Source organism: Pelecanus crispus, chromosome 2 (genome assembly GCF_030463565.1).
Source record: "Pelecanus crispus isolate bPelCri1 chromosome 2, bPelCri1.pri, whole genome shotgun sequence".
Classification (NCBI taxonomy): Eukaryota; Metazoa; Chordata; class Aves; order Pelecaniformes; family Pelecanidae; genus Pelecanus; species Pelecanus crispus.
In genome coordinates, this window is record NC_134644.1 from 16760400 (window position 1) to 16774013 (window position 13614).

At 45.5% G+C, this 13614-nt stretch overlaps 1 protein-coding gene across 2 annotated transcripts in view; it reads left to right on the top strand.

Moving 5' to 3' along the window:
- The first annotated feature begins 2477 nt into the window (after positions 1-2477).
- The window catches only part of ITGB1 (integrin subunit beta 1), a 45367-nt gene continuing 34230 nt past the window's right edge, over positions 2478-13614 (top strand). The window contains exon 1 of one of the 2 annotated variants that reach the window (XM_075706493.1): positions 2478-2756. In XM_075706493.1, the coding sequence (XP_075562608.1) occupies positions 2478-2756 (279 nt within the window). Of the gene's footprint in view, positions 2757-4225; positions 4233-13614 lie in introns of those variants that run through there. The other variant, XM_075706494.1, reaches the window with a different exon arrangement.

The following is a 13614-nucleotide window of genomic DNA, read 5'->3' on the forward strand; positions in this document are numbered from 1 at the left end:
ATGCAAATAATCATAAACCAAAGTATTTTACTATTCCTGATAATATCTGCAGACATCGCTTTGCCAACTGTCCTATGACGGCATATTCTACAGCACAGAAATTTACTTCTTACATTGCTCACAGAAAATGAACATATGTTACACATAAAACAAAAGGCATCATTACCAAATGACAGCACTTATTGTCTTCTAAATATAACCCAAGTATTAAATATACATAAAAAAATCAGGAAAAGTGGTGTATTAATTTCATGTAATTACGCCAATTAAATAAAACTAAGTTACACTAATCGAAGTATTATAATTCTGGTATTTTCCAACTACTATATGGGTTTGACACATGCACGTACTTGGAGAAGGAAGAGTTGAAAACTTATATCCAAACCCTATAACAAAGAACCACAATGTCTCAAAATCACAGAAAAACACAATAGCAACACAACAGCAAATCCAGCAGTATCAAACAAATCAGCATACTTACACTAAGTGAACAGACATCACTCATAGTCCCGTCTCCAGCGTCACATTTTCTCACCTATTTTCTGTAAGATGCAAGGACGTGGATTCCCAGAAATGGTACCCAAGCCTAAGTGACCCACACACTTCCTCGCTGCCTGCTCAAGCCATGAAAACCTGTCTTTTCTTGAGCCCTTCCATGCAAAAATGTTCACTCGTTCTCCCAGATGTCATGTATACTGCAGTATGGAGACGCTACATTAAACATTTTGACATCATCTGCAATTGTGTCTGCTGCCTCAGACACCTCCAGCACTTTTTTCTAACATCTTTAGTACTTCAGAAGTGTTGGAAAACAACAAATGGTGTTCATACGCATCTGTACTCTCCAAAGGAGTCCAGAAAGCAGCCAAATAATTCAGTGATTTTTTTTCAGCCATTTGGGAGACTTTTTCCTGCCAATTTCCTATCACACGACACAGCCAGCCACTGGCAACTTGACACACAAACGTCTGAGCCGAGCGTTGGGTAGTACTTGAAGCACCAGTTTGTTAAGCAGTTTTATTTGCTCCTCATAGACCCAGCAATCTGAGGCGCATTTTTGCCACCGCTTGTTTGCACTACACCATAGTGGACTTCTGCCGACCATTTGCACATTCTGGCAAAACGTCCTTTTTTTCCTTCAATAAGGAAGCAGAGAAGAATACCTTGGCTAAAGGTCATTTTTCTCCCCCAGTACCTAAATTTCTTACATTTTTGGCAGATCACTATCACTCCAGCATTTGCTTTTATTTTGCATGGCATACATTTCTACTGTTTCAAAACTATGGTTTTATGGCAGCTTCTTTCCCTGTTCCTGGCAGTATTAGCAGTCTATACTAATTTACCTGCCGAAACATACGGTCTCTGGCTTCCTTATCTCTGATTGTCAAAGTCATTTCTCCTCCGCTTCATTTGCCCGGTGCTCCCTTTTGATGAAGCTGCTTGGAGCAGCAGTCTACCATTTCAATCTCATTTTCTAACACCACTAAAACAGTTTTACAATTATAGTTGTACCAGCGTTAAAAGCTTTTGCTAATGCAGCTACGTTAATAGCCCAGATCCTAAACAAGTACGCTGCCCAAACAGAACGCAGGCTGAATCACGGGCTGCGCTTGAGTAAGGCAGAAACGTTGTTGGGTTTTTATTTGAAAGTGCAGCTAGAAACAAAGCAGGGGGAAAGCGATACCAATGATCGATCTGCAGCACCACTCGTTTAGTTAATCGTACCAAAAGAGGGACTGCCACCAGCTCCAGGGGCCGCGCGTAAGGGCACAGCTTTTATGACTGAGCTGAGTCCATAGCTTGCCTTTCCCATCGCTCCTTACCTCTCCAAGTGTCGAGCACCACCTTTCTCTTTCTTTATTTTTTTTAATCAGTAGATCCTCCAAGGACCTACTTCAAGGAGCACTTAAACACGCCGAGGGCACACGCCGAGGAGCAGCAGGCTCTGGCCAAGGGACTTTGGGGAGCTGCACTTTCTGGCTCGGGCAGCGGTACCAGCGCCACGCCGACCTCACCGGCCACTGCCTGACCTCCACCGCTTTTGGGAGCAGCTGCGAGCGAGCGGGGCGGGCGCTCCCCGCGCCCCCTTCGCCCAGCCGCCCCGCTGCCGCCACGCGTGTCCCGGCGCCGCCGGGGCGAGCCGGCCGGACCCGGGCAGCGGGGGGAGCGGAGCGGGGCAAGGCGCAGCCCGGAAAAAGCGGCGCTGGGGTCGAGCAGCCCCTCGGCCCCGGCGCGCCGAGGGGAAGGCGGCCGGCGGCGGGGCAGCCCCGGCGCCGCTGCCCGACGGGCGGGCGGGCGGGCGCGCAGGGGGCATCGGAGCGGCGGCACCGGCGGCCGGGGCGCTAATAAAACCCCGCCAAATAAGGCGCTGGCGGCCGCCGCCGAGGGAGGTGGGGGACAGGCAGGGGACGAGCCCCAGCCCGGGCAGCAGAGTCCTCCTTCCCTCCCCCGCCCGGGCTTGACTGCAGCGGGGAGGAATGTGTTTCCGGGGCGGGGAAAGCGCGGCCGAGCGCGGACCTTCCCCTCCCCTCCCGTCCTCCGCCGCGCCGGGCTCCCCCTCAGCAGCGGGCAGCCGGACGGGGAGCGAGGAGCGAGGCCGGGCGTCCCGCCGCGCCGCGCCCAGCCCAGCCCAGCCCAGCGCAGCCCAGCCCAGCCCGCTCCGCTGCCGGGACGCCGGGGCAGAGGGGCTGCTCCGCTCAGGCAGGGCCCGGAGGCGCCCCCTGCCAGGAGCCAGCCGCGCCGCGGCCATGGCCGAGGTATCGGGAGGACGGGGCGGGGGTCGGGGCCGGCCGGGAGCGGGCTGAGCGGTGCCCGCCCGGCCCGGGGCGCCTCGTCTCGGGCGCGTCCGCCGGGCTCCGGGCGGGCTGCGGCGGGTGGTGCGGGGCAGAGGGCGGCGAGCCGCGGCTTCCCGCCGGGAGCCGCCGCCGCCGCCCCGGGCGCGGGTCCCTGGGCGCCCGTCCCGGGCGGAGGAGGGGCGCCTCGCCTCCCGCCGCGCCGGCCCCGGCGCCGGGCCGCTGTGCTCGCCGCGGGCGGGCGGGAAGGTGTCGGGCCCAGCCTGCGGCTTCCTGTGGCGGCGGGACGGCGGCCTCGGGCCTCCCGGGCCGGTAGGGGCCAGCCAGCAGCCGGGCCTTTGTCCGCCCGGGGCCCGGCCCTGCCCGGGCAGCGCCCGCGGCCGGGCCGCCGCGACCCTTCCCTCCCTGGGAAGGTGGGAGCCTGCGGCGCTGCCCCGCTCGGAGCTGCCCTGTGCCGCCCGCGGCCTCCCGCCCGGGGGTGCCCGGCACGGGGCAGCGCTGCGCCGGGTGAAGTTTCGGGCGGCTTCCCCGGGAGTGCGTGGGAGGGAGGGCGGGCGTCCCCCTGGGCGCCCGGTGCGGCGGGGGGAAGGCTTGGCTTCCGCGGGAAGCAGGCGCTGGGGAGAAGGAATGAGATCGTAAGGAGCTGAGGCAGTGCAGGAACTTGAGCATCGAGATTTTTGACCCGCACATGTCTGCGAAAAGTAACCATTAAGAGCGGGGTACGTGCAGCGTCTGAATGACGGCGTGATCGTAGCGCAGCGTTTTCAGTGCTCGATGCGTTCAGATTTCTGCGGTTCCTGCTCCAGGCTGGCTCTGAGCCTTCACGGCTTGCTGTAGGCTTGTGTCGGGGTGAAAGTGGGAGTGCGAGGCCTCTGCCTGTGATCTGTTTCACGTGGAGATTTCTGAGGTAACTTGCAGCAATAGGAGCGCAGTGTTTTTTCTCGTATTGTTACCTTCCTATACCGATGGTTGGAGGAAACACGAAATGGTAGGAAATTCTTCCTGACTCACTGTTTAGCCCATGTCAGATGTCTCTATCTTACGGAATAAGTGCCTGACTGCCTGTTAGACTCATCAGGTAGTCTTCGTGACTATTTTTCTTTATGAAAAAAGGTCGAACAGTGTTCTTGGTTCCTTCTGCATCTGTCCTTGCTATAATGTAACACTCCATTCGTGCCAACACATGTGCGCATACCTGTTGGGTGAAAACATTGATTTTTTTTTTTTTTTTTTTTTCTTCTGGTAGATTTGCCGTTGGTGCTAGAGTCCTGTTCATGCCAAGACGCACAAACCTTTAGGAGTAAGGATTGTCTCCATTCAGACTAGTGGAACCGCTCATGGTTAACGCTGCGTGCGTGCTTAAGTGCTGAAATGGAGCAAGACTTTATGTATGTGAAAACAGATTTGGATAATCTGTACTCCCGGGACATTAAGCATTTGGTAGGTGATGGTGGTAGGGTGAGAAAATCAGTTTTCTATTATGAAATGAGATTACTTGGTTGCAGCTTTTTTTTTTTTTTTTTAAAGAAGTATTGTACTACTAGAAAGATGTAAGTTAGACTAAATTAAACAAGACTCTAAAGGTAGTGAAAACATTCATTGTCCACATCCATCCCGGTGATGAAACTGATGATTCATTCTCCTGTCACAAAAAATATTACTTGCCTCTGGCAAATGATTAAGTAGCATTTTGTAAGCCTGCCTAAGGCTATATTTATAAGGGTTGCAAAAACAGTGAGCCATTGGCAATAGGTAGGCAAGACGAGGCAAGTTCAGGATGTGAACATCTTCAACTTTTGTCCTTTCCAAAGATAGTTCAGCTGAAAGGTGCAAACCTGACAGGCATGCAGAATGAAATCTTAACCTTAATCAAAGCTGGAGCTGGTAAGTGCTGTATCTGTTTGCCAGCCATGTGATAAATGAACCAGACTTATTTCAAAATGAAATGTCAGCCGTTAAAAATGTGGTGTTTTTTGTGTGTGCAGCCAGGGAGCTCATTCTGTTCTGTACATTCGGTCACCCGATCTGCATCATGTTCCTAGTTATGCCCACCCTTGTGAAGGGCTGTTTCAGAGGGATGCCAGTTTCTCTAGAATATGCATGAATTTCTGATGCGAGTGCAGAATTTTAGTGTTTTGTCTTGAGCTTCGAGTGACTCAAGTGGTTAATCTTCTACCACTTCCTTTGGGAAGTGATTCCCACAGCTGAAGACAAACTGTCCGGAAACTTTTCCTGCTGTTCTTTCTTCCGGATTTCATTCCTCTGTTCTTAACCATCCTCCCTATACCTCTCTTAGAGTAACTCTGCTGTGGTGCAGTTTTGAAAAGAGCTCATTCGCTATAGCAGGCGGCTCAGGAAGTAGGTAACTTAGGTAGCAGAATGGCAAGCTTGGGGAGAGGGATGCAAACATGGGGCATGTGTCATGCTATGTTCTCCGTTGCTCTAAATAGAATTCCCTTGCTGCCACTGGTATGAATGCTCTGAAGTTGTCTGTAAATAGTTTTCGTGCCTACCTTTCCACCCAGTCTCGATTTAGTTGAGTGATGTGATGCAGACTTAGCTCGTGGTTGTCCCAGCCCCCTGATCAGCCTGCTGCAGGCTTCCTGGCTCTTGGTAACGTGGCCTAACGGTTCGGTTCCGATGGCGATTGCGGCAGGACTGCTGTTAAACAGGCTGTTAGAGTCCATCCTCTCGATGGGACCCTTTTTATAAGCCATTATCAAAGGCTGTGGTTCTGGAACAGGCTACATCCCTGCTCCGTTTCCGTCTAGTGGGCAGGCACGCGGAGTCCCTGCGGCTGCTCTCCCGCCTGCGGGCCGGGGCGCCTGGGCTGCTTAGGGCGGACCCGCTCGCGATGCCCGCTGCAGCCTTCGCTCATGTCGCCGTCGCACATAGGCAGCGGATGTATGAGCCGCGCTGCTTTCTGTTCTCTGTCAGCTGTACCCACCGCGTGGCGTGGGGCCTGGGTTTCGGGGGGAAAGAGTAGAGGCTGGAGGGAGCTTTACCGGTGGTTGGTGTATCCGACCCCCTCTTCCTCCCTGCTCTTTTCCAAATACATTTTGTACCCCTTCCACATGAGAGAGACTGTTATAATCAGTGAAACAGTGCAAAACTGAAGTTAAAACAGGCAGGGATTTTCCTAATCAGTATTAACTGTGGCAAGCTAGCTAGCTTTAAGATTGATTGCTCATGCCTCCTCACACAGCACTTGGAAGAGATATTGGTTAGATGGATCCAGAAGAGACGGACTTCAGGCTTGGCAGTAGCAGAGCCTATTCTGCCTTCATTTGCTTTTCTAGAACTTCAAGTGATTTATTTTTTCCAACTTTTTTTTTTAGGGTGGCCAATCCTCTTGGCATCCTCTTAATTCTTAGGAGCGGCAGTCAGCCCTCTGAGAGAGAATCCTTGTTGCAAGTGCCTTTTTTTTTTTTTTTTTTTAAGCTTCTTGGGATCTATTGGTAGAGCTCATAAAGCAATTACATAAATTAAATAATTCTTAAAAATTTAGCTAAGGCAATATGTAGTTAGATTTATTTTGGAAATGTCATTAAAAAGTACTTGCCGGTATGTGTACTATTCCCCTATGACTAGATGCTACATTCTGTGCCCTGTAGAAAATTTCCTGTATCCCAGCAGCAGAAAACTCTGAGTTAAGTCCGTGTTTTCCTAACTCTCAACTCCCAGCTGTCTTTATATTGCTGATTCTATAAATTGTCCCCGCTTGCTCTACGCACCTTGCTTGGAAGGCGCTTACTAGTAGTAGCGTTCTCATGAGCAGTTTTAACGTTGCTGGTTAGATGACTCAAGATTTTTCAGGCTTCTGCTCTGGTGTGTGTGTTTGTGCATGGGTGTTTTTTATACAAACACGTGCATCTCAAAGCTTTACAGGAAAATGAGTTTTCGGTGTAGGGGAGAGTTAGCTCTTGTTTCCGAAGAGGATGTTTGTTTGTTTTTCAAGAGGGAGTGTCACAGAATCATGAACAGATGAACAAATTCTGTGGCTTGGTGTCCTGGACAGACACTGGCAATATCTTGGTCTGATTTAAGGCTCCTTTTGTGTCAAAAAAATTGAAATTTGTTATTTAGTTCTAATGCTGAATAACATTGTCATTTATGGTGGCCGATACCATCTTTTATCTGTGTAATTCCTCCTTGCTCTGTGTTGCTCTGTTCTGTTGTGTATTTTGTTGCCAACTTTCTGAAAAGGGTGATGTTACTTGCCATGCAGTAACCGTGGCTGACCACAATATTGACCAGTATCTGCCAGTTGTTGTGGTTATGGAGTTTCTCGGGTGGCCTACAAAGTCATTTTTGTGTTTACCCACAAGTGGGAAGACAAATTTTACTTTTTTTATTTTTTCCCTTCCCCCCCACCTTTTTTTCTTTTTTTTTTCTCTTTTTTCTTCTTTTTTTTCTTCCCCCCACATAGGCATGGCCCAGTAACCTAAACTGTTAAAACTGTAAGTCAGGATAAATTTATGATGAGACCTTTCTCTAAACTTTCGTCTCTCCCACCATGTGGATTAGTAGTGTAAGTAACAGTAACAAGTATATACAGCTTCATTGTAAGAAATTGTTGCGTGCTTTAGCTGTGTTCATAACAGCCTGTATGAGTTTCTAGCCCAATTTAAGACGTGTGTAGGCTTGCTGAATAGCTTGTATTGGGAATGTCATGCAGAGAAAATGAAAATTCTGACTTCTGTGAGTGAAAAATGAGGCACTGGGCACCTCGCTATGCATCACTAAATGGTGCAGTTGTCTTTTTTCAGTACTAAGGGTGTGCTCTTTAGCAGAATGTTGTTATTAAATATCCTGTATTTTTGTAATAACCACCTTTTACTTTTCTATACTCAGATTAATCAGGATGGTTAGTGGACTTCCTAGGCTATTGTATTCCCCCATTGACAGATAGAAGATGTTCACAGAGATGGTAAAGTCACTAATTTAGTACCAAATTTGCACATAAGCAAGCACATGGTAGAGAAAGTAGCCTAATGAGACTATAATATTAATGTTTTCTTTTGGGAAAGGTAATAGGATTGCTACCTGACCTGTAATCCTCTTTGGGGTATCGCTAAGTAAAGGCTCTTTAATTTCTTAGAGTGATATTTTTGTCTCTCTCTTTCTCAATTTCTCTTTACAGTCAGCTGCAAAAAGGGTTAGGAAATGTGCTTTCTGTCTTAAAAGCAGTTTCATGTACTTGCTTTCTTTTCCAACAGCAGCAGCAAAAATGTCATTAGTATTCTTGTGGTTTTTATCAGAGCGGGAAGTTTTGAGTTACAGAATTGAGGCTGGAATCTTAACTTTGTTATTGCTAGAAAGAGCTAAGAAGATACTGGTGTGTTCTCACCATCCTTTTCATTCTTTTCCTTCTCCCACAGAAAAATGTCTTGCATATCTTTGATAAATCAGTGCAGTTCTCATGTTCTTCCAACAAATTAGTAGTTTTCTGTTTATAGTCATTTTCTCTAAACTTTGAATTTGTAAGACCATATTTAAGTGCAGATTCTTCTTAAAATGCTCATAAAATATAATATATACAATATCTAGTACCGGTATTTTCTTCCCCCAAAAGATCGACATAATATTTGAAGTTCATTTATTTCTGATAGTATTTTGTACAAGATCGCTCACGCTTAACTTAGTCCTAGTTTTGACTTAGCTTAGTTTTAACTTTTGCTCTTGGTACCTTCTAGTGTGTAAGCAGGAAGGAGAGCCATTGTTTATATGGATTCTTACTGTATTAAACTGTAAATTTCTGTGTAGTATACATACTACATACAAGTACTCACATGTAGTTAATTTTCTGTTATGGCTATTAACAAATAAATTTTTTACCTTTAGAGCTGTGCAAGTAAAGGCACTTTTGATGTGGAAGCTGAACGGAAAAAGTGAAAGCTTTCTTCTTCTTTTCTCGTCCTTTGTGGTAGAATGAAAAACAATAATTGTATATTGGGCTGAACTGAAACACTGAGCTTACCCTCATGCAAAGATGACTGATTTGTGGTTATTTAAAAAGAGAAGAAAAATAATTGTATTAGATAATTTAGAAAGAGGCAGTATTTCACTTAGGAAATGGTGTTATTGTGAGTCAAAGGTAGTGTCTTGGATATTAATGCGTACTTCGTCCCCGAGGTCGTGGTTTTGAAAAACAAACCTGAGACCGGGATGTCTGGTTTGGTATATCGTCGGCCCTGAAGTAAGTATTGAGATAAGCATGCAGGGGCAGTTCCCTTTGGTAAAGGGAAAAGGAGGATGAGCTGTCGTTCTGGGGTTTGTTAACTTTCTTTGGTGGAATTGTAGTTCGGTGTGTCTTACCGCGGTGCTAAGCTCGGGCGTTCGCGGCGAGAGCCGTGTCTGCCTCTGGTGCAGCTAGCTGCTCTGCGAGGGCGTTTGATCTGTCCTCGTCTGCTCTGTGCCTTTGGAGGCTGGCAGGACCCACAGGGAGTGATCCGTGGCCTTGCGCTGCCGTAAAGCAGAAGATGGCGGGCTGCTCTCCCAGGGAGTTGTGGGGTAACCTGAGTGTCAGGGGTGTATCACGGACCGTCGGAGGTCATTGGAAGGACCTGGCATTCCGGTAGCTTGGCAGGCATCCTCTGCAGATTCAGTTGCTCGAGCATTAAATTGGGCAGCATGCGAGCTCTGCCTAGACCCTCAGCTGTCTGGTTTTCCAGACCTTAGGTAAAAAGGGTTTGTGTGAAGATGGGTACAGCTAAAAGGAAAGCCTGTTTCTGAAGTGGAGATGAATACAAAAGAATGGAATCTTTTTGATGTTAAATGAAAAGCACTCTCCCAGGGATCAAAAGATGACACGTTTTAGTAGGTGGCTATCATTAAGTTGGGATCAAATTTTGCATCGGCGTGACTTCTCGTATTATTACCACGTCTTTGAGAGTGGAGTGGCTGAAGACTTTGTGCTTGTCCAGTCAGCAAGTGAAATGCTCCCTCTTCTGATACTAAAAAGGAGAAATGAGGAAGTCTTTGCTAGCATCATCCACAAGATTGACTAGGGTAAGCAAAGTTGATTATGTGCTGCTGGTGTGTTCTGGCTGGGTTTTTGCTTATTAGCCTGGTGTTTTATTTTCTTGTGTATTAGGAAATTAGTTTTGGTGGGTATGGGATACTCTGAGGTTCCTTTTGTGTTTTTTGCAAGGTTGTATTTAGTATATGTTAACAAGCTTACTTTTTGGTGCTAGGTAAACGCCGTCCTGGTGCTGAAAGGAATACTGTAGCCCGTCTACATAAAATACAAGGCTTGACTGGTTTTGAAATGAAATTTGATGGTTTTGTGTCAGAATAGGTTAAAAATCTTTCAGTTGTGTGTGAACGTAACCTACATGCATTTCCAAAATATCTGTAAGTGTAACATTTTAGGAGATAACATTTGTTCTTTGCTTTTACTGTACAGTTCAAAAATGGGGAATAATTTTTTGTGCTGTTTTTGTCATTTCTATGCAAATACAAATCTGTGCGAGAGATTAGTGTTCAATAATTTCAGTGTAATTTTTCCTGGGTGTGGACTTGAGCGTAAAAAGGAAACGGCAAATTTCCTTTTTCAGAAGAACATGCTATACATATCAGCTATAGGTTGTTTACAATGCATCATAAAATTGATAAACAGTGGTAAACATTTTTTTTCTCTATTTGTTACCTCCCTCCACTGCAGATGTTGTCTAGCCTTTGAAAAGTTATATAAACTAAAATGTTACACAGCCATATCACCAGTATCAGTGAAAAACTCAACTTTAGTGTTGAAGAGTAACTATAGTGTGTAAGATAGCTGCCAGCATTTTTATCACTGCCAGCTGACCAGTTTGGAGAGTGTTTAGATAGTAACAAAAAAGTTTGCACAGATACTGGCTCTTTTTGGTGCATAATTCACAATGCAGTTTCACTTTCTAAATTAATAATGTCTGTATTTAATATGATTAATATTTGCTTGTAGCTGGAAGCAATTTTAATACTACATCTCTGCAGAATTTAAAAAAAAAAAGAGAGATCACTCATTAGCGATAACTCAAAACTCTGTAGTAGACAAATGGTTTTCAAATTTACCCAAATTTCATATTGCATAAAATGTTCCGGTAGCCCTTGAGCAATGAATTCAACTAAAAATGTGTTTTATTTTTGTAGGAACATGGCTCTGCAGCAATTTATATCAGAGTAGGTCTTAACTGTCCCTCCTGCCTGTAGCTGTGCAGTCTTGCCATCCTCCTTGCATCAGCAGTGGAAGTCATAAGGCTGTACAGTAAGTCATTGAAGTAGCTAATCTGGTTGAAAAATAGCTTGGCAAAAAATTATTTTTCAGCCAGATCAGCTGCTTCAGTTGGGTGACCACGTGCGTTGCTAGTGACACACTTCAGACCAAGGGGAGGAATAGGAAAATGTGCAGCTCATAGCGAGAGGAGTGTGGGACTGTGGTAGTCCAGAGATAAGTTGGCATAAACTGCTGTGGAACCTCACAGCATCTGCTCGTGCATGCTTCAGTACTCTTCTGACTTGAGCAATCCCTCTTAGCTTGCTAGATCAGGTGAGAAATAACTCAGCAAGGAGTTATTGCTCAGCTTATGTCACTGTCTCAGTTAAGAGGTTTCAGCAGTTGGCACCAGATAGATGAAGGGTGCAAAGTGGGGAATTTTAGGGCCCAGAGAAGTTGAGCTGTCTCAGTTCAGTAGTGACAAACTGGTAGATCTACTTGGCTACTTTGAGAAACCTCATCTTTTATTATCTTTTGCAGTCCTCTTAGAAGCAGCCTGTGAACTCCAGGCTTAAAATCCTGCTCTGGAAAGGAGGTGAAATGTATTAATAGGCAGGTTGTTCAGGCAAGTACTGCTTTTCATAAAGCACTTCCATGGGTCTGTTTTCTTTTTTGTGTGTGTGTTTTTGGTTGGTGGGTTGTTTTTTTTTTTTTTTTTAAACAAAAGACGTCTTTTAAAGTTGAAGTCATTTTCTTTTCCTGAGATTGGTGAGCTTTTTCTAAGTGCTCAAGCTTCAGGCTTAAAATCTGGATGAACTCACTGCGTGCTTATACCTAGCCAGCTATCGCTGCCATTGAATTAATAATAATCATTAGTTACATATGTGCATTATATATTTTTAATATATAAAAATTTAAATATATATTTTAAAAAATCTCATAGATAGATACAGATTTATAAGACTGTATGTAGTTCTGTGGGATGACCTGTTTTTTTAATATTTCTGCATGTTCATTTTCCCGATCACTTACCCAATGTTGAAACTATGCCGAGGATGAGAGTTGTTTCAGTACAAGTCTCATTCTAAATTGTGTTCAGAATAGTGACTCTTTTAAAAAACTTGCAATTAAATATTTGGATATTATCTGTAAGCATTATTCTACATACTTGCTACTCAAATCCTGAATTAAAATTAAAAAAACCCAAAAACCCAAAAGAACTCCCAAAACAATGGAAAACCTGAAGAACCTTCAGTGTTTTGTTCTTTGCTTAATTTTTTTGGCCAACTAATTTATTCTAATAACCTATTGGAAAAAATAAAAGCAGAATAACTCCCCAAACTGGCTGGCTGTGTTACAGGGCGTTCATAAGCAGTTCAGCCAAGGCCAGCAGAGAAGGAAGGTGAGCCTGTGACAGCCTGGATTTCGGCTGGTTTAGCAGCACCCAAAGAGCACAGTGTAATTTCGGAGGTCCATCAGTCTGACAGCCACCTGCCACTTTACAGAAGCTGTTTTCTCAGCGCTCCTCTGTCCCTGTGGAGGTCTGGTTCAGTTCGCTGCGGCTTACGGAAAGCAGTTTTGATGTGGACGGGAGAGGGATGACTCCAGGCATCGCTCTGCCAGCCCAGCAAGCAGAGCTGGCTCGGCACAGGGGTGCGGGAGGCCCACAAGTGGGAGAGCAGGGGCAGAGGTTGCTTTTTTGGAGGTGAGGATGCTGTAGCACTCGTGTTCCTTTCAGCAGTAGTTAGCTTTCATCTTGGTTTTGGTTGCTGAAACTGTACCCTGAGCGTTAATGATAGCTGCTGGTGGGTGAACACTGCCGTGTAACGATGGAGTTTCTGCTGAGTTGGTGTGCCAGCTTCGGGCTTCCTGCAGTACTTGCAGCAATAGCCAGTGAGACGTTTGCAACTGTTTTCTCTTAAAGAAATAAATGAGCGAGACAGTATATTAACTGAAATTCTCTAGCTTTTTACTTAAGAATGTACATGCCTCTGTTCTGCTTTTCCTTTAAAAGCAAAGCTTGGATTAAAGTAAGTTTAGCCAGATGTGACAGTCGTGGATATTAGTAAGGTACTACAGCCTCAGAAGCATCAGTTACAGTCAGCTGTGTAAGAGCTATATTTATATGTTTAACTAAACTTATTGTTTCCCCCTGTGTGGATGAATGTGAGGTTTAAGTTGCACAAAATTAAATAGTCTCTTTATGGGAGTAGTAAGCAGTGCAGAGTGTCTGGGAATTTAATACTACCACAAGGAACAGACACTAGTGTTTTCTACTAGAATGACTTAAATCATTATGTGGCATTCCTAATTGTAATCTGTCTGAGATAGAAATGCTAAACTTAGCCAAGAAGTCTTGTAGACCGGCAAGACCTATGTAAACAAGCTAAATATTCGATTCACACTCTCCCCCGCCAAAAAAAATGTGTCACATTTAAGCAAGAGGAGAAATTAAATTATTACGGCAAAAATGACGGATGGGTCTAAAAGCATTTGAAAAGTGATGAAACAGATTTTTTTTTTTTTCTCTCTCTCTGTTTTAATCACAATTGTGTAAAGAGGTGCTTGTAATAATGAAAATCCTGAAGTATTTGTTATTGAAAAATGCCTACTGATAACAGTGAG